General features: G+C 40.8%; 2 protein-coding genes and 1 long non-coding RNA gene across 4 annotated transcripts in view; 2 read left to right on the top strand and 1 right to left on the bottom strand.

Annotated features, from left to right (window-relative positions):
* The first annotated feature begins 67 nt into the window (after positions 1 to 67).
* LOC116040906 (phosphatidylinositol 4,5-bisphosphate 3-kinase catalytic subunit gamma isoform-like) lies at positions 68 to 3,949 on the top strand. The gene is made up of 7 exons (XM_036008081.1): positions 68 to 133; positions 633 to 776; positions 874 to 964; positions 1,704 to 1,834; positions 1,988 to 2,099; positions 2,268 to 2,425; positions 3,824 to 3,949. The coding sequence occupies exons 1-7, from the start codon at positions 68 to 70 to the stop codon at positions 3,947 to 3,949; spliced, it is 828 nt and encodes a 275-aa protein (XP_035863974.1).
* Positions 3,950 to 4,580: 631 nt separating this feature from the next.
* Positions 4,581 to 7,866, bottom strand: LOC118496484. The gene is made up of 2 exons (XR_004899071.1): positions 7,741 to 7,866; positions 4,581 to 4,659 (listed from the first exon to the last, which is right to left on the bottom strand). It is a non-coding gene; the product is annotated as an uncharacterized LOC118496484 (long non-coding RNA).
* A 7,091-nt stretch (positions 7,867 to 14,957) lies between these two features.
* The window catches only part of lamb2l (laminin, beta 2-like), a 59,492-nt gene continuing 51,002 nt past the window's right edge, over positions 14,958 to 23,447 (top strand). Inside the window, exon 1 of one of the 2 annotated variants that reach the window (XM_031286587.2) lies at positions 14,958 to 15,181. The gene's annotated coding sequence lies outside the window, so the exon portion shown is untranslated. The remainder of the gene's footprint in view (positions 15,182 to 23,447) is intronic. The other variant, XM_036008196.1, reaches the window with a different exon arrangement.

Below are 23,447 nucleotides of genomic sequence, written 5' to 3'. Positions count from 1 at the left end.
AGCCTTTTAGCACAACAAAACCTCTTCCATCTTTCTAAACGGCAAAAAACACTACAAGCATGATGGGATGCTGAGAGCCGAGAAATGGGCCGGTGGTGCGGAGAACAAGACATACTACAGTAAGATGCACTTAGTGTGACATTCTTAAAGGACAGCCATGTCTCAGATAGCATTAGATGCCATTAACAAAGTTATTAGTTCCCAGATATGAGATTCATTAATGGCTGCTACTTTAGTCTGTAGTGAGGCTGAAGCTCTCTATAGAGAAACCTGCGAGAAAAAAGCGAAATGGCCAAAACTGCATAGTGCCCCTTTAAGTGACTAATATATACAAACATCTTTGAAATTGGTCCAGTATTGAGCAATAATCTGAACATACTTTTTACTACCCAATCTAATGATTACTTAAATGTTCACAGTTTGACAGTGAACGCTGCAGCCTGTGTGTGTGCAGACTTATGTGCTCAGATGGATGGATGTTAGGGGGACACTTCTAAATTTGCTTATCAAATAATAATAATAATCAAACCTGTAGTACTGATACTGCAGTTTTAAGGCTATAGTCCACATCAGACCACTGAAAGCTAGCTCGACATAAACAAATCAATTCTCTTCGTTTCCCTCTCGTCCAGCTGGACAAATCCAAGGTGATGGCCTCGAAGAAGAAGCCGCTGTGGCTGGAGTTCTCTCCCATGCCGTCGCCCACCTCTGCCACACCTGTGGGAATAATCTTCAAACAGGGGGATGACCTCAGACAGGACATGCTGGTCATTCAGGTCAAAGAGAATTTTCCCTCTTAATTACTTTTTTTTGTGTGAATATATTTCAACTTTGGATAAAGTGACACCTGACTCTGTGTACCTTACTGTTTAGACCCTGGTGGTGATGGACTCTATCTGGCAGGAGAAATCTCTGGACCTTAACCTGGTTCCGTATGGCTGCATCTCCACAGGACACAACATAGGTCACTGGGCAATTTATTATTATTATTATTAAGAGGATAAAACGTTTAACCAACAGAAATCACCATGACACCTCCCCAGTTGATTACTTACATTAAGACAATTACTTTTTGGATAACATGTTGTATGAAATTGTATGTTTACATATGCAAATGAGGTATTATCCAATAAAATATGTGCTGATCTGCATTCATATCCAGAACAGAAATGTAAACATTAGATGGCGCCAGATTCCAAATTCCTGTGGACATATTAGAGTCAAAGGTTTGTACAGAGGGAATTTAGGATTTCTCTATTTATCATTCCATAAATCATACTGTCAACAGCCATACAAAACATTTGAACATGACTAGAATTAACAGTATATATCATTTTACAGGGGTTTATATTTCTTAAAATGTACCACTACCTAATTCTAGTTAAGTGTGATGTGTCGTACGCGTGGTGTGTCTCCAGGATGGTTTTGGTGGGCCGCTACGAGTCAAGTCCCGGCAGATTTTGATTGGTAGAGCATGTTTTGTTAATCATTACGATATTGGATCATAATTAAGGGATAAAGATAAACTAAGTAGGCAGAAACAAGTGTGCTTAATGTTCAAACGCTGTAAAACACTTTCCAACACTGTTCCTTTAACACAGATAATTCCCAGCACCCAGGATACAAATTGGGTGTCCTATGGAAATTGACAGAGAAAAAAACAGAGAAACTCACAGTGAATCTCATCAAGTTCTCCTCAACAGGTATGATTGAGATTGTGAGAGATGCAGCAACCATCGCTGCAGTCCAGAGGACCCACGGAGGAACGACAGGAGCCTTCAGAAACGATGCTCTGTATGAGTGGCTCAAGTCCAAATCTCCCCTCCAGGAAGTAGTAAGTAAAACAGAAAACACGGACGAGATTCAAAGCCAGGTTTTATACAAGAGCCAAATGAATAATGTTGTAATATTACATTATAAATGCATTTCATGCTTTGACACATTACCAATCATGTTATTGCACTGCTGTGATCTTATTTGACTACAGCACTACAAGACTTCGGAGAGATTTGTGAAGTCATGTGCTGGTTATTGTGTGGCCACCTATGTATTGGGTATAGGAGATCGACACAACGACAACATCATGATCACAGACCAAGGTATGTACCACACACTTTTGGTTTACACCACACTAGCTGCATTTGTGCAAACGTAAACAGTCCAGATAATGTAAATCTCATTGAGGGAACGACTGAAGGAGGAAAAGATGAATGAACAGAGTGGATGGACAGAACTTAAATGCTTTTTGTATTTCCTGGGCCTCTAAGGGAACCTGTTTCACATCGACTTCGGTCACATCCTGGGTAACACGAAGCACTTCCTGGGCATGAACAGGGAGCGTGTACCATTCGTCCTCACACCTGACTTCCTGTATGTCATGGGCAGAGAGAAAGGGAGCAACAGCCTCTACTTTCAGCGCTTCAGGGTGAGAAGATGGTGTGTGTGTGTGTGTGTGTGTGTGTGTGTTTGTGTGTTATTATGCTAATACTTTAATTTAACGATAAGGCTGAAGTTGTTTTATATTTTCCTATTGTCAATAAATCCTAATAATGTGTCAATGCTTTCCAGCTTTCCTACCCAGTCTGTGGCTCCTAGCCTCAGTCCCATTGGTTCCTTTTGAAGGCATACATTTACAACTTTATATCAAGTCATATAGTAGAATAGTAAGGCTCAGTCATTTCTTAAAACAACTGGGCACTGGGCGCCCAAGTAGCTTAGTTGGTAGAGTGTGCGCCCCTGTACAGAGGTTTATTCCTCAACACAGAGGCCCAGGGTTCAAATCCGACCTGGCACGTCCTGCACGTCTTCCCCATATCTCTCCCCTTTCATAACTTTAAAACAAAACGGCTGGGCACTGTAGTTTTCATCAAATACTACTAAAATAGGAGTATATACTGCATTTGTTGTGGACTATTTTTAGCGGCAGACTAATACAAATTTGGTGGTGTATGTAGGATTGACTCAAAACAAACTACAGTGTGTGTTCATGGTAATTATGTGTTTTTTGGCCATCAATGCTCTATGGCACAGAAGAATAAGATATATCAGGCAGACAACACTACTGGTCTTTTCATAGGATTTATTGACAACAGGAAAAATATATAATATCGCCAGCCAGGGTAATCTTACAGGCAACCCTTGTACAAAATGTGTTTCTATTAAAGAGAATCTTAACACCCCTTGGAAATCTTGTTTTTGCTGAAATTCAATGGTTTTTCTTCCCACCTGGCTGCAGTGATGCACAGGTGTACTCCAGGACCCTGTGACATCACTGTTGGGTGTGGTTACAACAGAATATATTTCTAATACCACACCTATGAATGACGCCGGGTGTGGTCAGAGGTAAAATAGGCTTAAAACTTTCAACGAGGGATGGCAGCAAACAATGCTTTTCAGCCTGGTGATAAGTTACTTTATTACTGTTTTTTAAATGTCCGTGAATACATTAAGTTCTATGCATAAATGTCTTGTTTTCCTTTGGTGTCAGCAAATGAAGACCATGCGTCTTGCTTTTTTAAAGATTATTATACAATTATTATATGATTTATCAGATTTATTTTGCGTTCATTAAAGAAATGAGTATATCATTTCTGTGACAAAACGTCATTTTCAGGGTCACATCGTATTTCTATACAGTATGGCTTCTATCTGATGGAAATTATGTGTTTGCATAAGTGCATGGACAAGTGAACCCACTGTGCATACTGTATGTGTAAATGTACTGTAAAAATTTGCAGATATTGTTTCTTATTTCATATTATCTTTTGTCCTTCTTTCCTTGTCTTCCGTTCCTTGTCTTGTCTATCCCACCTGCCCATGTCAGGACACTTGCACCCAGGCATACCTCTTGCTGCGCTCGCACTCTCGTCTGCTGGTCACTCTTTTCTCCCTCATGCTGCTGACGGGCATCCCAGAGCTGAGCGCCGCAGAGGACATGCGCATTATGTAACAATCCAATCATGATTGTTTTGTGGTTCCTATTCTATTATCTGCTGTATTGACCGTCTGTGAGTTGATTTTGAAAGCAGCTACAAGCTCTCGGAGAACAAAGTCACAAAAAGCAGGTTTCAGTTCACGATGCTCTTAAGGTTTAATGAGACACACAAGAACATATACATTTTCTAACAAGCACTCCATTCACTTTGATGACAAGTAGAAAGGGACATAATATTAGTATATGTACAGTATCTATTGTCTAGCATCCCTCTCCCTGGCTGTTTTTATAGGCTTTTAGCACAAAAGATCCTCTTGCACCTTTCTAAACAGCAAAAAACACTACAAGCATGATGGGATGCTGAGAGCCGAGAAATGGGCCGGTGGTGCGGAGAACAAGACATACTACAGTAAGATCCACTTAGTGTGACATACTTAAAGGACAGCCATGTCTCAGATAGCATTAGATGCCATTAACAAAGTTCTGAGTTCCCAGATATGAGATTCATTAGTGGCTGCTACTTTAGTCTGTAGTGAGGCTGCAGTGTTTGCATGACAAATGTCCCACATAATAAACTACTTTGCATCATGATTCGAGCACTGCATTTTTTTTCTTCATATGATAATATGTATAACCACATTGTTGCTGTTTTACATACAACTTAGAGTATATTATCATCCACAATGTGTAATGTATGTATAGTGGTTTGCAAATTCAAAGGGGTACTCCACTAGGGTTGGGTACCGAAACCCGGTTCCACTATGGAACCGGTTCCTACGCAAACGGTAGTATTCGGACCGGATTAGAACACAAATTTCGGTTCCTCATTTCGGTTCCGACTGAAATATTTTCCCTCTGTCGCTCCAGACAGCGGCAGACTCTTTTTTTTCTTTCTCCCTTTTATGCCGAGTGGCGCACGTGCCCGCTCGCAACTTGCGGTGTGAAGCGCGTGTCCGCGCTATTCCCCCGACGTGCTCACAGCTGATAGACGGCTTTTTGTACACGCTCCGAAACGGACGTAAAAATATCACACTTTCTCTGTAGTCTACCGTTAGCTAGCATCGTAAATGTAGGCTACTTTTAAAATGGCATATTTTCCCTCTGGGCTCACCAAAACGGACGTAAATGCATATTAACCATTCACTGCACGTGATCGCTAGTAAACATATTACGCTCTGCTAGTCTGTCGTTCAGGACAAGACCCTGTAGCCTGGTGGTATTGTCTGCCCTTTCAAACTCCTCCCTGTGTGTACAGGCTTCTTGGACACCACCTGAGAGAGTTTTCTCCTGTGCAGGACTCACCAGAGAAGGCAAATATGGTCATTTTTCTGCAAAAGAACTGCTAAAGTTTGAAGCTGGTTGCCATACCAACTCAACATTTATTTAGTTCTTACTTGTTAATAGTGTAACTGTTATTTGTTAAATTATTGTGGTTATGTTTTAGGTATTGTAATTTCCCCTTGCGGGATTAATAAAGTATACATTAGTATCATTATTAGGGCTGTCAAAATAACGCGTTAAAAAAAATAACGCAGATTAATCCATTCCAGCCGTTCTAGCCACCATTGGACTGTAAAATGAAGGAGGGAGACGAGAATGTGCTGCCTGGATCATTATGCCGCGTTCTATTTACCTCGCAACTCGGTTTTTACGAGGTCAAAGTCGTAAACACGCCCCCTGACCTCAGATTTACGAGCTCGGAACTCGTACAACCTTGCAGTAGCGCGCGTTCAAAATCCAACATATTGGCTGCTCCCTGTATCAACAGTTGTGAAAGCTGCAGTAACATAAAGTTATAAGCATTTATGTCTTATTTGTGTCCAACTTCTATCTGTGGAGATGTTACGTTGTTTGCATGCACAAAAACGGCGTAATGCGTTAACTGGTTGCTAACAATAGCTAACCGGGCTAGAGCTAATGAAAACAATGAAAATCCAACTTTTTAAATAGAACGCATTCAACTTGGGTATGATGTCATTCCCAGTTGCGGCTTCCGAGTTCCGAGGTATATACAAAGCCCGTCTACGGAAAGCCGTTCCACTCCCTATTCAGCCCCATTGTACCTACTTTGGTTGCAGTTCCACCAGAGTTCCACTGGGGGTGATCACGGTCCAGTGCAAAATGAATGGGACTCTATGGAGCTAGACGCGTTAAATTTGTCTCTTTCGCCTGATTGTCGTTGAGAAATCTCAGATTTGATTATAGTTTTTGCAAGTTCAACATGGATTATAGGTCAAAAGTTGAATGAACGAGTACTTATGCCCTTTCGATTTGTTACAGGTTGAGTCGTTGTTGCCCATAACACGCTAGCATTATGCTAATGAATGCTGATTGGTCAGTGAAGGACTGATTACGATCGGAGATCCCGCTTGACGACATCCGAAGCAGAACCAGAATGCCAGAGTGAATATTTCGGCGTGGTCTTTAAAACATTAGCAAACCTCTTTCTAGCACGTGTATTGACAGGGAGAGCCTAACCTATCAGCTGTGTTGTCGATGCCTCGAGAGAAAAAAGGAAGCGACTCAGAGCTTGCCGTAAAGCAGAATCTCTGGCCGTATATATGTGTATGACGTCATTGACATTTTAAAAGGCTTTTTAGAACAAAAAAGCCACTTTAAAAAAATCTAACACCCAGCAGTGTGTATTTTCTTAGCCTCCCCTTTCAAATGCAACATTCAAATTACTAGACAAAAAATGATATCCTGAGAAAAGTGGATTTTGAGGGGTATAGCTCCATAGAGTCCCATTCATTCTGCACTGGCCTGTGAGCGCCCCCTATATGGAACTCTGGAACTGCAACCAGTTCAGAAGCCGGAAGTAACGAGAGAGTGGAACTTCTTCCCATATTAGAAATTCTTTGGTATATAGAACGCGGCATTAATTGGAACTGTCGGTAGACGATCCGTTCTGCCTGCACCGACAGGAACATTTACTTGTAAAAATCTTCTTCCTGCCAACCCTGGCTACCGAAATCTGGTGCCACTGATATGTCTGAGCTCTTCTCTCTGAGGCTCTGAAACAGACGGCAACACAAACACCGCTGCATGTGACGCTAGTTAACACTATACTCGACAGCAGCTAACGTTAGCCTACCGCTAGCTAGTAGCTGGATTAAAAGCGGTTAAAATGCTGACAGCTAACGCTAAACGGTGTAAAGTTTGTCGGAAAAACAACACAGACGGTGCGTTCAATGAAACTGGTAAACTACAGCCTCGTGGTGCATTTGAAGTTGTTGTAAATGTCCTTTTCCCACCTGGTGGTTGTTTTTGTCGTTCAACAGTAATTTACTAGTGAAATAAGTTATTGTTATACATTATTATTATTATTATTATTATTAAATCATTTAATTTTGACCATATAGCCTTAACAATAAACAAGCCGTTCTTTAATTTCACCAACTGTTGTTTAGTACCCTTTTTTTTTCTTTTCTTTTTTTACTTTCTTAAAAAGTATCGGTTCAGGCACCGTTAATTATGTGATTAATTTTGATTAATTAATTACAGAGTATGTAATTAGACTAATTTTTTTTAATCGATTGACAGCCCTAATTATTATTATTATTATTATTATTATTATTATTATTATTATTAGGTGACTTAGGTTTACTCATTATATATTTAAGTACTTTAAAACGTTAATATATTATTAAATTTAAATAATTTTCAATTTAAAAAAAACTCCATAAAAGAGCCTTTCTTTGATGTCATTTTTCAGTTTTTCAAGAATCGGTTTAGGAATCGGAATCGTTTTAAAAGTACCGGTTTGGCATCGGAATTGTAAAAATCCAAACGGTACCCAACCCTACACTCCACCAATGTTACATGTCAAGTCATCACTCCTAATGAGCAGTACTGCTGAGCCTGTGACAACAGGATTCAGGATTTTGGAACTTGTCCTAAAGTAACAAAACCCTAACCTCTGCTGCTTTGATTTTGACTCTTCTTTTTGACTCTCACTAATTACCCAACTATGTAAGTACAATACTAAATCACTGGAGTACCCCTTAATGTTTTTTTGCAAAGCATGTGAAATGTGATGTAAAAGAGTCTGACTGTCTGAAGTTGTACTGTTTTTGCATTGAATAAAAACCTATATGACATAATGTGTCTTCTTTAACATTTTCTTATCCTGCAACTAGAGACCTTGTGGTCCCAGAACAAATCTGAAAAAAAATGTGATGCAATTAACACACATAATGTACATACAGTACATGCATGCATAGCATTGGTGCGAAAAGAAGACAATGTATGGGGAGAAATGTAGGAAGAGGAGGGGGCAGGGGTTTTAAAGTAGAGGGGGTATAAGGGAGGGGTTGGGATGGGCTTCAGGGCAGAGAAAGAGGGTACAGGAGACAGCACCCTACACTGTCTTAGACTGCTAGACAGACAGCGTCATTGCCACATGGCCCAGGACCACATGGATTGCTTTGCTTACTGTAACCTTTGCACTCTTTCTGTCTCCCCATTTGTCTGCTCTCTTTCTATCTGTACCTTAGTTCTGTTTGGCATTACCTAATTGCTCATGTATCCTCTTGTCAAAACCATGCTCATTTTTTTCCTTTTTATACTTTTCCAGATCCTTTTTTTTCACTCTCCCTTCACTTGTACCTTTTACCTTTACGTAATATTATTATATGTATCTATGTTTATCATCCCTCTCCCTGGCTTTTTTGTATAGCCTTTTAGTACAACAAAACCTCTTCCATCTTTCTAAACGGCAAAAAACACTACAAGCATGATGGGATGCTGAGAGCCGAGAAATGGGCCGGTGGTGCGGAGAACAAGACATACTACAGTAACATGCACTTAGTGTGACATTCTTAAAGGACAGCCATGTCTCAGATAGCATTAGATGCCATTAACAAAGTTATTAGTTCCCAGATATGAGATTCATTAATGGCTGCTACTTTAGTCTGTAGTGAGGCTGAAGCTCTCTATAGAGAAACCTGCGAGAAAAAAGCGAAATGGCCAAAACTGCATAGTGCCCCTTTAAGTGACTAATATATACAAACATCTTTGAAATTGGTCCAGTATTGAGCAATAATCTGAACATGTTGGTGGTAAAACAAGCACTTTTTACTACTCAATCTAATGATTACTTAAATATTCACAGTCTGACAGTGAACGCTGCAGCCTGTGTGTGTGCAGACTCATGTGCTCAGATGGATGGATGTTAGGGGGACACTTCTAAATTTGCTTATCAAATAATAATAATAATCAAACTTGTAGTACAGATACTGCAGTTTTAAGGCTATAGTCCACATCAGACCTTCACTGAAAGCCTATGCACTGTCAAGCTCGACATAAACAAATCAATTCTCTTCGTTTCCCTCTTGTCCAGCTGGACAAGTCCAAGGTGATGGCCTCGAAGAAGAAGCCGCTGTGGCTGGAGTGCTAGACAGACAGCGTCACTGCCACATGGCCCAGGACCAACCACGATGTATCCTCTTGTCAAAACCATGCTCATTATTTTCCTTTTTATACTTTCCTTTTCCAGATCCTTTTTTTTCACCCTCCCTTCACACAGGTACCCTTTACCTTGACTCAGGTTAGCATTTTATTCAGTTGATAAGACTAAATACATGGCATTAGTCACAGTGATTTTGTCAAGTCAAGTACTGTACATTTGACAATACAACCTGATCTCACAGAATTCCATGAAATGAACACGGCACCTTAACTCAAAATCTGTGGCAGTGTCACGGAATCGCCGAAAATTTCATGATGGGCCCATGGAAGAATTCCGTGAAATTAACACGGCCCCTTAAAAGTCCTTGAGGGGCTCACAGAATAATTCCGTAAAATGCACACGGCCCCTTAAGTTAAGGAAAAGGTCGTCGGTGGGCGGGACAACAGTGGTTTGCGTTTAGGAAAAGAAGAACGGGATGGCCGCATACAGCGGACGGGTTGAGTTTAGGAAAAGAACAACGGGTTGGGTTTAGGAAAAGAACAACGGGATGGTTGGACATGCGGGACACGATCCCCGGTCTCCCAACCAACCTCCTTACGCGGATTTTCGGGCTTTCATACTACTCACTACCCTTGTTGCTACGTCATCTTCTCATTGACTTTACATTGGCATAGTTTTCCGTGGTGGCCACACGGCAATTTCACACATTCCACCACCACGTAATGCGCTGTTAACAGTTCGTGATCATTTCACGGAATTCTGTGAGACCAGGCTGCAACTTTAACTTTTAAATTTTTCCTTTCTAATTTCTGACATTAAGCATGTCCATGTCTTTATATGGCTGCCATAACAAGCTGCAGTGGCCCGCTGGCGTAACTGGTTCCCCAAATAGTGTTGTCTCTCTTTGCCCACATGACATGGTTGCAATCCCCCAACAAATGAACTCTAACAGGAGGGGCATGAGATGGGGAGAGGGCAGGAAGGAAACGCAAGTGTGTGCATTAAACTTGTAGGTCAACACGTGGACAGAAGGAAGTTGTCTCAAAGTGTGAAGCACATATCAGTGGCAACCCTGAAACAAACAGATAACAGAGGGACAGCACCACCTCCTTGTTCTGTTATAGGCTTGCAGAACCAGATTGAACAAGTTCAGTTTTCATTACACTAATTCAGTCTGGAAAACACCATGTGAGAATCGATTGGGTCTAGTATTCCTTTAACAAATAAAACAGCTGCATGTCCTATTCATAAACCGTCTGAGTCAGACTAGTTCTGCACACCAGGTGAGCAGTGACAAACAGAAGCTTCATGCTAATGGTCTTCTGTGAAGAAAGCTTCCTCACAGTGTCACTGATATCCTTTGGTGTTCAGAGTGGATTGGAATTTTCTAGCACCATTTGAAATGTGTTGTGCTGGAAGGGGTTTTCAACTACACTCCATAACCACCCAAACCCCCTCCTGGATGTCCCCGTTTACCTGCCAGCAAAACTCCACTGGATGACTCGTGTCAGCTGGTTGAAAATCTGCAACACCCCTCTTTAGCGTTTAGCTTAGCACAGTGCCATCAAAACCATAGATGACACTGGCTTAGCCGCGTCTTCCTCCCCAGCTCTGCCCTTTTGTCTAAATAGGTTAGTTCTGGTTTCAAAATACCAAGATAGGGACAACCAAAAGCCTAACTCCTAGCTTGAAAATGGCAGTCCACAAACCAATGGATGACTTCACTGCTGCCACATCCATTAGTTTTACAGTCTACGAGATTGACTGAGAAAGCAAGTTCTGCAGTAAATAAGAATGTATTCAATTTGGTGCGCCCATCTTTATGTGTGCCCATACCTGTCTGTAGTCTTAAACCTTATATTCCATCAGAGGCTCCTGTCTGTCCCCAGAGTTAAAAGAAGTCAGCGGGCTGCAGCGTCTTTTCCTATTGTGCCCTACTCTGTGCCTAGGCTCGCTTTGCCAGACCATCCACACGCTGCGGAGCGGAGGAGGATATAGACCACGTCAGGCCTTGTTCCTGTTACCATTATCCTTCTGGCAGATCGGTCTCAGTCTCAATCTATCTATTTCAATCAGGAGAGACCTCATTTTGAGTGAACAATAATTCATTGACATGTGCACAATAATGATAAATGATAGTCTTTGGCGATTAGACTCCATCGTGATATCATCGAATTCCCATCGTGACATGGTCGAGAAGACCGTGAGTATGTACGATACCCCCCTGATGGAGTCTAGACACTGGTGGTGATGGTAATGAATGAAGAGGATGCTGAGAGGAAAACATTTAAATATTGACAGCAAGAATGTGATTGGCCGATAGAGATTGTGGCTAAAACTGGTTGGTTTAACTAAAAGAGTAAATGTCCCCCTAATCAGCTGGTAATGTGAAGCAGGAGGAGAGGGAAAGTGAGGTGACTGAGAATGAGTGAGTAACGTAAGATAGTCTGCCTGGCTGAATTTACGCTAAGCTTCATTAAGCCTAGCACTATAGTCCATGTTTGTCCTGCTGACGAGAATACTGTAAACTTTCTGAAATCCCCACAGCATCTCTCTAACCCTCTGCTTGTTTGTGTCCCTCTTTCTGTCTCTCCCCCTAGATCCTCCTTCTTGTCCTCTCTCTTCACTCAGACTTCTCTGTGCTGGACCATCGTCCGTCCTGGGACCTCTGTCTCACTCTCATGTGGCTCAGGTCTTATCTATTTGGTGACACCTGAAGTTGCACAACGTTCTTCTGGATCCATATTCTTCATATACAGGGAGCTGAGTTTAGTAAAACTTAAAAACATGACATTATTCAAATTTCAAAACAAATAGCACTTTGAATTGAACAACTGCAACACATATTTAGGATGTGTTAATGTGTGTTGGATGAATGTATACTAAAGGCCACCATGCTAAGCTGAAACATTACCTGTTATACTCAACCGCAACAGTAGAGCTGTTTTTTCACTAGAGGGCAGACCTTGATCATTATGCGTGAATACAAAAAAACCACATACATATACAAAGTAGATAGATAGATAGATAGATAGATAGATAGATAGATAGATAGATAGATAGAGATACTTTATTTATCCAGAAGGAAATTAAGGTGTCCAATAGCTTATACACAACATACATACACATAGGCACACAGACATATGACATCCACGCACACATACATACTACAAAAATACAAAGGTATTTATTATCTGTGATATGATACTGAGGTAGACTTTCAATTTGACCTACAGTCAATAATGTGGATGTTTCAGTCATTCACTGTGCAAGCATGTTGACAAGATCTCCATTCAATTTCAACAAAAAACAGCCTTTACATCAGGAAAGGAAAGTAAATGCTGAATTAGAAAAATCGCTGGGAGTGTTACTGTGTGCGCATTTGCATTTAATACTGTAGGTTTTAATAATCTGATTTACATTCTTCTTGACTCACTGTTGTTATTCCCAGTGTTTACAGTATGCAGAATTAAAAGATGGTATTGATTACTTACCGCTGGTGATATTGATGCATAAACATTAGCTCAGGATTCAGGTTTCAGCCAGCTGGCAGCTTGTCAAATGGAAATGAACTGAAGTAAACATGGCCAATTAACAAGAACATTTTAAACCCAAAGAATTCAAAAACATGTTTTTGCTTTCCACAAGAATAATGCTTCTCCCTCCTCTCATACTAATGGTACGTTAATTGCACATGTAAAACTGACTGGACCCCTAAATAAGAACACATCTATACACACACACACATGCCCACACACACACACACACACACACTCACATGGCAAATTACACGAAAAGCACGTGCAGAATGAAAAGAAGAGGGCAACCATGTTTTTCAGCTGTTCATTTTCGCATTCTGAAAAACACCTCCTCCAGATGTTTTGCAGTCAAAAGAGTATAGTTTTGAACAAATTACAGCCTCCGCTTCCAACCAGAATCCTCCTAAAATGGTGTTTCTTGCTCTGCTGTCCTGTCACAGTTTCTTAATTTTTCACATCTGTTTCACCCTCATTAGTTTTTTACAGTATCTATCAATTGTCATCTACCTCTTTGTTTTTTTCTTTCGCTGAACCACTGCCTACCTTTGTGTTTTTTTGTTGATCACTGTCCTTGGTGCTTGCATATATACAGTACTGTATTAATAGGCCTTTATTTGATTACAGCCTATAGCATATGTGCAGCTTTTGTACTTTCATGTTTGTATTACAGGAGAATACAGCTTCACAGAATTGTTGATAATTATGGATTTCAGCCATTCCTGGGCTTCACCTTGCACAACCTGCGCTGACTCCTGACTGTGTGCTTTACAGCTACTCCTCTGTCCTGCAGTTTTATTTCAATTTACCTCAACCCTGTATCAGTGTAAACACATTATTTTCCCCAGTGTATCTCTTTCCATCCCTTTTTCGTCTCCAGACAACATATTCTCTGTGAAACATTAATTTCTTAAAACTGCTCACATGCTCAAAGATCACATCAGACATTAACATACACACACACACACACACACACACACACACACACACACACACACACACACACACACACACACACACACACACACACACACACACACACACACTGACATCTTGCAAAGGAGACTGTCCTCCTATTAGGTGGCTGCTGGTTTGGGATATGTGATATGTATCAGTTGACTTGGCTGGCACCACATAATGAGCTTGGTGATGGAGATTGTCATCATCTCTTGATAATTCCCATGGTACAAATCCTGTCAGTGATGAGTTATCCCATTATCTTCCCCCCAATGCAGCAAACAGGGCAGCACGCTATTTTATTATATTGAATCACATGAGTCAATAGAAGTAAACATCGAAAACCACAGTCATCAACATGCGGTCATGCTATGTCCACTTGGAGAACTTAATGTGAGAACTAATTTACATAAAATCACACGGCCCCGGACGATTAAGTCCCAAAAGGTAACATTTCCCATTAAGATACATTTGCAACAATTTTTAATTATATGACAATGTGCAAGGTACTGAAAACCTTTGCCTTTGGCGCCTGGGTAGCTCACCTGGCTCACCATTTATAGAGGTTTCCTCCTCGACGCAGCGGCCGCGGGTTTGACTCCGGACTGTGGCCCTTTGCTGCATGTCATTCCCCCTCTCTCACACCTTTCACATATTCAGCTGTCCTATACAAATGAAGACCTGAAAATGCCCAAAAAATAATAATAATAATAATTAAAAAAAAACTTTGTCTTGCTGCCAATTGAAAAGTAATGAGAAACTCTTAAAGAACGAGTCCATGTGCTTGTAAGAAATTTTCTTTAATCTATTTATCAAATAGAAATGTATTTCATTCTGTAAAAAAATAAATAAAAATGAATATAAAATTGCTTTTGTTTGGTGGTTGCTTGCCTTTCAAGTGACAGTCAAGTTTAAGTTCCGGAGCAAGAACAACATTTTCATTCAAAACGTTTTGACAGAAGATAAGGCCACAGGATATTTACTGTAACACTTTCCAACATTTAGGAAACTGGGAGTAGCCTAATCTTTATCTAGAACAGTGGGGTTGGCCTGATAGGACTGGGTGGGGTCCAGCACCGTGGATGGGACCTACCTGCGTCTGTTTTCCCGGGACAGTAGTGTACGCTCCCGGTGACACTTGGGGCTCCACCTCCTCGTCGGGTTGAGCTCTCTCTCTACTGTACCGCTACAGACCAGAGACCGAGCCCATACAGCCGGTGTGTGCAGCCGGTGCTGGACGGCGCGTGAGGGGGTGTGTGTGCGTGTGTGTGTGTGTGAGAGAGGGGGAGAGAAAGTTTGTGTGTGACAGAGAGAAAGGGGGAGTCGCAGAAAACTACTGAGCAGGTGAGCGCTCCATCTTATCCTTCCGTCTTTGCTAACATTTCTCCACCACACCTCAGTGAAACCCAATAACGCAAAATCACCTTTGTTCAGTACAATACCATGATATTCCTACAGGGACAGCGAGTGAAAGGGGCTGTCTCTCTGAAGCGAGTGTAGGCTATATGAACCTTATTACTTATTACGTTCCATATTGTACTACTGTAATATTCTTATTGGGACGTCGAAATGCGAGTTTTAAGGGACTTTGTGGTGTTTTTATGCTAGGCTAATTTATCTTTTGGGCTGTTAGCTTGCTGTCATGTCATGTGTAGCCTATGTAGTGGACCACTTGTTAGCCAAGACTTGTCAAAACAAAGATAACCACAAACGTTGTAAGTACTAATGAGGTGGTTTTATAGCATATTATGGGACAAAACAGTAGCAGTCTGGTGTGGACATAAGTATACATGTCCTGCAGGTTTGGCAAGCCAGAAAGCAGGAGATTTATTCTTGCCTACTAGCTAATCTATCTGGTAGCCTACAGCTGTGTATTGTATTTTACTGAGTGTCACTGGATGAGTCACCAGGTAAAAACCATATCAGACAAATTATTATTCAAATGTGTCTGGAGGGAATCTTCTGGAAAATGACATGTTTTAAACCAAATCAAAGAAAAAAAAAAGAGTAAGAAAATAAAATATAGAGCTACCAAAAGTTGTCTCAAACTTTTGGAGAGTTGAAGGTGGGATACTTGCTGAATGTGTGTGTGTGTGTGTGTGTGTGTGTGTGTGTGTGTGTGTGTGGACCTGCTCTCTTGCTGACACCAATAGGTCACTTATGGCTGGGAGGCAGATTTCTGACACTGTTGCACACATTCCTACCAGATTAACCAGCAGCACAGAGTATTGGAGTGCAGAGCTCAGATTCAACTTCTAAAATGGTTTGAATGATATTCAAATTTTAGCTGCAGGTCAAGGACAGACAGTATCATGTGGTGGGTTGTTTCTTCAACACTTTTTCAGCACTCACACTAGGTACTAATAAATATCTAGGTGGGACCTTGAAAAGAATGCTCTCGTAATTGGGGCTTTTTTTCGTTGAGGGACATTACTAGTAAAGTGGACAGCTTTATTAAGTTGGGTAAAGTTTAAGAATTATCACTATTTTCTTTTGAATCTTTCTTTTAACTTGTAAGGGTATTTAGACATGTGTGTGTTTGGAGGTACATGTTCCCATGGCCCTTGTAGGCTTAGTTAAGCTTTAATCAGCTCAAGGTCTCTTGCCCAACTGCTGAGATCAACTCTAACCTGAAAGGTTAAGAGCATCCACGAGTCGCTCAGGCTGGTAGAACTGGCCATGTGGGAGAGAGGGACACTGGTTGGTGGCTGCTTTTCCTCTTCATCAATTGACTATGGATTGACCAATATAATGAACTTCTGTGTACCTGCTGCAAGCGCTCAAACCAGGATGGCTTGTCACACATGTACTGTATGTTCATCAACTGCATCGATGCCTTGCTCTAACTCCTTCAATAGTGGTTCAAAATGTCCCATTCAGCAAAAACACATTGGATTGCATATTTTATCATGTGTTACAACTAAACCACCAGCTGCCATCTGTTGGCTCCAAAGGCTGGAGTTCTGGTTGATACGATGATGTAGTGGCAGTGTCCCTTATTCTAGTCCGTTCCCTGTGTTGCTCTGTCCGACTCAGCACAATTTCCTCCTTAGTATAGGACTACTCTTGCTTAAACTGATATGCCTCAACAGTTCTGTAGAAGGTGGAACCATCTTCTTGTCTGAGCTCCTCATCATGATGTTTACTGTCTGACATTTTCTTGTAGAACTGTCACTACTTTATTTCTTTGCTAACTACTTATTGCTTATCTAACTAGTATATCAATCGTTAAGCCTTGATCATCCAGTGATAACACATATCTGAGTTTGATGTAGAATGGTGCGTTTATGAGCTGCCGTGTCTTCCACTCTGAAGTTTTGCACACCATTCAGTATAACTGTCAATTTCTGACAGTTTTACAGCATTTGTGTCAGCTCATTTTTTTTGAATTCCCTTTTGCTTCTACAGGCATTATAGCATATGAATAAATGCGGCGGGTAAATGGCAAACCTCTCACATTAGACCTTCACCTCAGCAGTTGAATTCACCACCAGGAGGGATTCACAGATCCCTCTGCAGTTTCAAAACTATTAAAACTCTGCAATTAAGTACCTTTAATGAAAACCAGTGCAGGCATGTGTTTCAGTATAATACATTAGCAAAGCTTAGCAGGTTTAGTGTACTGAAATGGACTGAAATCAGTGGGCCCTTGAAAGGTCGGTTCTCTAAGACTGTTCTCAGTAATAGTTGTAGTAAGTTGTAAGCACATAGGTGTTACAATGCAGAACCACCAGGGGTTTGGTCCTTTGAATATCAGGTGTGAGCTCAACTGCTGATGTGATAGAGATACTAATGTTTTTGTATGTGATGGCAGTTTTTGGATGCTCCAGAATTTAACTGTAATCTTGGTGGTGATTTGTGCTGAGTAGGTGGGCAAAGGCAGAGATCAGGTGGAAGTGTGTGTGTGTGTGTGTTTGAGGGCTGCACAACATATTTTTTTATCGTCATCCCAATATCAACATACCGCTATATACACATTGCAAAAGGCTGCGACATATCGCGAGTACATTTGTTTATGTACAGCAAGTAATATCGTTATCGCGATATTCAATAACATTATCGCATATTTCATATTTTTCTCAAATCGTGCAACCCTAGTGTGTGTGTCTGAGAGGACATGCTTTAGAGTAAGTGTGGTGTGTGTGTGTGTGTGTGCCCCTGTGCTTGGATAATCTACACATCAGGAGGCCTCTCCAAAGACTTGTTGCTGCCATCGGTCGCCTTGCGCTCTATCAGTGTGTCTTTGATATCTGAGCCTCTGTCAGGGCCCCTGCAGGCGGAGACGCTCATAATCATGTCCCTTGATACAAATCAACCCCTTGTTTGCAGCACACTGACAAGACGGACTGATTACGCTACACCCCTATCTAAAAGTTATGTTTCTGGGGAGTTGTCAAGCTAATTTAACTCAGAAAAATAGAGTTTCTTTAACTATTGATTATTGTATAAAATGTAAAAATGTGCATATTGATGTCTTTATATTTTGTATTTAGTCTAATCACCAGCTGAAGAAGTATCCATTTATAGCCCTCAGATATTTGATATTTTTGTCTTAATTATTGACTACAGTCAGTTATAATCATTTTAATACATTGTTCTGTTGATTGACCAACCGGTTAATCCACTAATAGTTTTAGCATATAGTAAATGGCAAAGTCAAAATGATTCGATAAGGTAATTTCTTCAATATAACTGAACAGTCACAGTCACTGAACTAAGATCTTTGTGTTTGTGTCGTTGAGAAAATATTTTTAAGTGTTATATAAATGCAATGCGTCATTATTTGGTTACACTTTACTTGAAGGTATCTACGTAAGAGTGACATGACACTGTCATGAACGTGTCATGAACATTATAAACAAGTCATAAACGTTTATGACATAATGCTTCTTTTACTAAGTGCCATTTGGTTTAGGGTTAGGGTTAGGGTTCATGTGTCATGACTGTGTCATGACAGTGTCATGTCACTCTTGTGTAGATACCTTCAAGTAAAGTGTTACCCATAATTTTTTATAGAATACAAACTTCTTTATGTCCCTCTCTTTTCTTAGTGAATCTGACATTTGACAGCAGTTTTTTTTTGTGTAGATGAGTACACTTCGGTATTCATTTAACAACATCTAAACACAAACTCGTCAGGTCAAGAAAGCATGTGAGTTAACTTCTCTGGCTTCCAGAAAAATGCAGTGAATCAGGCGTTTCTCCGCACAATGTGATTTGGCTTGTTTTATTGTCTGTCCGCCAGTCTGATGAGCTGCAATCATTGCCAATTACCTCTCAGGATGTTAGTCTCTGCCTCTGAAGGTGTGTCTTTTTCCCTTCTCCTGCACACACAAATACACAAATGCACAAACAGAGGGGGAATTTACACTGGAAATGGCTGATAGCATGCAAATCACACACACAGATTGTCTCATCAGTAAGAGGAAATGTTATTTCCTCGTGTTAAAAAGTCGGCTAAATATTCCGCCAATCCTTAACAATAGCAGGATACTTAACTTTAGTAGTTGGTTGGTGCTGGCAAAAGGCAGGAATATATGCTAACTTTAAAAAAATTGCTAACGTTACGTGTTACATGTGTTTTCATCTGTGTTTTTAACATGCTGCCTGTTGATGGTCTGTAACCCACTCTTAGTTCATTTCTCACCACCTGCAAGAGCTAACTTTGTGTAGTCTCGGTTAGCGTTATTACTGCTACCATCTGCCGTTTCTCACTGGAATTCCGACTGACATGTATGCTAGCAGGAGCCGACAGATTCCTATGAACATGTGGTGTGTAGTAAAATAAGTTTTGGAAATGCGAGGAGTGTCATATACAAATGTACCTTTAAAGCCACATTGTGTAAGAATTTCTCCCATCTAGCGGTGAAATTGTACATGACAACCAACTGAATATCACTTTCTAGCCCTTCCCATTCCGAGCGCGTTTCAACTCCTACGGTGGCCTCGTTTACACGCAGCTGTTCTAGCCACTCCAATATTAACTTTGGTCTTGTTACTTTGCCTGTCGCGTTGTGGTTTTTGCTAAGAAGCAACTCAAAAAATTACACAATGTAGGTTTAACACATTAACAATTTGACAGATTTCCAACAAGTTCCTTCCTTTCTAGATACTGAAAAGGCGCATATGCCAGTGTCAAGTACCATTGCTACACTTTCATTTTCTGATATGATTTCCCTTGAGTGGGGCCTCAGCTAAAGAAGCTCTGCCTGGCTAATCTGGACTTTACTGACCATCTCCACAGGACGTATAGTAATGCTGAGCCACAAGCTCAGAGTTGCCCTGTTGACCTGCACCTCTCACTTACTGCTTCTCATGCTTCCAGTACAAACATGCATGCAGTGATTGTGTTGGTTGGTGTGTGTCTGCGCTGAACTCAGTCACCTTAAAGGCTCCTCACTTGCTACTGTCTGGTCATGCCCTCGCATGAGCTTTTTGTGGGTCCATTGGGTGTGTCCTTCTGTGTTTAGTTAAAGATTAATTTCCGTGATAAACCATTTAAGACCCTAAACTACATAGCTGATTTCATAGTAGATGTGACACAGAGTCTTGCTTTTGGGTTGAATAAGAGGGCATAACATAGGAAAAAACAAACTGCACTGGTTGTGTAAGAACAGAAATGCACATGCACACTTTCCGTTGTGTGTGTACAGGTGGTGTGGAACAAAGGCTAAGTAATCCAAGCAGTAGATGGTATTACATGTGCTTTATTTGAGGTCTGGGCCATTAAACTCTCTCTCTCTCTCTCTCTCTCTCTCTCTCTCTCTCTCTCTCTCTCTCTCTCTCTCTCTCTCTCTCTCTGTAAACCTGAAATGGAGAATTATCTTTGATGGTAATCTTTCTTTCACTGTAAGATGCCAGCAGAAATGAGGTAAATATCCAGTCAGTATTATGAGATTTCCTTTGGCTCCACAGGTGATTGTATGTATGTATGTAGTGGATTAGGAAGTTGTTCGAAGGGAAGTTGTCTCCTTGTTTAACACTATGGTTAAATGAAATCCCCCAAATTAAAGAGGTTGTGTTTGGGTGGTCTGTTTCCTTCAGATCATTCAGATGGTTGAACGGTTGACTGGCAAAAAGTAAATTGTTTACTTTGGGATCTTATATTAGTTGGTGCCTGCCAGTGCCAGTGCTGTAGATTTCACTTGACACGTTTCTTCAGGGTTTCTTAAATCTATTGGAGTAGACCAGGGCTACCTTCTCCATAGTGATGGCACTTAAACCTAGTCACCTATATGGTGTTTTTCTCCATATAATTTCATAAATACTGCAATTTTCACTCAATCCAATTTGTTACCTGTACCATCCTATTGCTATAATTACTTTCTCCACCTACACATACAGTGCTTTGACATATGCAGCTAAATGCAACAAGTTCTCATCCAGTCTCTTAGCGTTCCTAAAGGTAATTTTTGACAATATAGTAAATCAGTAACAGGATTGGAGGAAAGGTTGTTACAGCAAAAGGTTCGCTCCAAGGTGCGTGTGACTGTGGAAGCAATAAAACTAGAAATGAAAGTCACACTCAGAAAGCAGCGTTGAGTTATGTCATCTTCATCAAACAACATTCAACACAACACATTTCTCTATTGTGCGTATTTTGCCAGTTTGCTCAGATTTGTTGAGCAGTGCAACGTTATTCACAGGTTACATTTTCTTTTCAACAGGCAATAGGAGTTCGACTGAGCAGCACTGTCTGCCTTAGAAAGTTGAGTGTACTTCACTTGCTGTTAGCTACACACTGTATGTATATTTATACCATTTATCCAATACTTTTAGCTAACTTTGCTCACTAGCAAACTGTAATACTGTGCAATAAGTTAAGCTATCCTACAATTATCCTTGTACCCGCTGGCAACTGCAGGAGTTGGAAACAGTAAATGTCTCACTTCTATGCAGCGCTACTACAGGATTTGCTCAGGTTAATATATAGCAACGACCAATAGAATTTGAAAAAGTAATGGATAAATGGTTGTATCGTCCAGCTTCTGTCATTCCAAGGTAGTAGTATGAATGCAAAATTGATTAAACTGACCTAAACATTAGGGGTGGGACAAAATATTGATATGGCAATATATGGTCGTCCTTGTTCGTGCGTTTGACAATGGATACGCTGGCACCAAATGTTGACATTTTAATTAATAAAATAAGGAGCTCCCAGGGTGACTGCTTCATGCCTCCTAGAGGTGGCGTGCAACACATGAATGAGAGAAACTTGAACATAAGTCAACTAGCCAAAGAGGAAGAGGGTTTTCAACGGGATGGCGGACAACAGTTTGAGGAAAATAACAGATGCCCCAGCCACGTTTAAATCCAAACTCTGGACTCATAGTTGCTCTATAGTTCTGTCATTTTAATTTACAGACTAAAAACTTGTGCTGCAGAATTGTGCTGTTTTCTAACAGTTTGGACTTGCAGTGAATAAAGAGAGAAAACTTGCACTTAACCTTTTCACGGGCATTTTGTATTGTATTGTATTATGTTGATTATCTCAGAATTGCTGCAATCGTGATACTATCGGTATTGTAATCCATGTATCGTGTATTGTATCGTAACCTGTACCGTACCCTGTGATTCCCACCCCTACCAAATGAACATGGTTCATTAGTATGAAAAATAACAATACATGATTAATTGTGTTAAATAACATCCCGTTTAAAATCAATTCAAATAAATCACATTTGGAACATAATGCGTGGTGTCGATGAAGGGGTTCCTGAGCTCATCTGACAGGGCTGTGGGGAAACAAATACGTTTGGGATGTAAATGACTGTACATATTTCCACTCCCAGTGGTGCAGGTAGCATCAGCAGTAAATATTGAGTCACCTGCCTGTATGAGGGAAGCAAACCTCCTCCATGAGCTCATCTGAATGACCTGATCCTTTACCAGCCCGGCCTTGTTTTATAATATACTTTAACAGCGGCGTCTCAAGCTGCAGCCTATTGGCAGTGTGTTGGGTAGCTCAGTCTGAAGCCCTTCATTTGATGTGTACACACACACACACACACACACACACACACACACACACACACACACACACACATACACACACACAGAGTCAGGCTTATCGTGTTATTGTGTTCAAGGATATGGGAGCCTGGGATTGTTTGGACTAGTGTCTCAAGATTTCTTAGCTTAGTCTGACCGCTGACTACACGGAAGTTATAGTGGTGGCACTGAACTTTCTACAGGTTTCCTCTTATCTTGTTTTTGGGATTGTGTGTGTGTTTGCATCAAAGTCTCGTAAGGTCTAGGCTAACCAGGTGCAAATCTGACTTCTCCTCGGATTTATTTTACCTGTACAGTAGTTGTACTTTACTAAAAACCTGGATCCCTGCATTTTTCAAGTTTCAAGATTTTAATTGTCACATAGTCAACATATCTAAAGTATACTATATATAAAATGCAATGTATACAATAAAGAAAATATATACAACAAGAATATACACAACAAAGTCAGATAATAAGTGCATATGGTGGAGGGGGGTAAAGGTTATATAAGCGAGCTTGTGACCGAGGAGGTAGTCGGTTCAATCCCCAGACCGACAGGATCAAATCTAGGTGGGGAAAGTGAAAGAGCAGCGCTTGTCCCTCCCTCATTACCACC

This window comes from Sander lucioperca, chromosome 12 (assembly GCF_008315115.2).
Source record: "Sander lucioperca isolate FBNREF2018 chromosome 12, SLUC_FBN_1.2, whole genome shotgun sequence".
In the NCBI taxonomy this organism is placed as follows: Eukaryota; Metazoa; Chordata; class Actinopteri; order Perciformes; family Percidae; genus Sander; species Sander lucioperca.
Note: the sequence above shows the minus strand (reverse complement) of the source record. Positions and strands in the feature narration are given on the sequence as shown.

What these genes read in the sequence shown, in the direction of transcription:
- LOC116040906 (XM_036008081.1), top strand. Translation starts at nt 68, where the DNA reads ATGCTGAGAGCCGAGAAATGGGCCGGTGGTGCGGAGAACAAGACATAC. An exon ending in AGGACATGCTGGTCATTCAG is followed by an intron (nt 777 to 873) that starts GTCAAAGAGAAT and finishes CTTACTGTTTAG; the next exon opens with ACCCTGGTGGTGATGGACTC. An exon ending in AATCTCCCCTCCAGGAAGTA is followed by an intron (nt 1,835 to 1,987) that starts GTAAGTAAAACA and finishes ATTTGACTACAG; the next exon opens with CACTACAAGACTTCGGAGAG.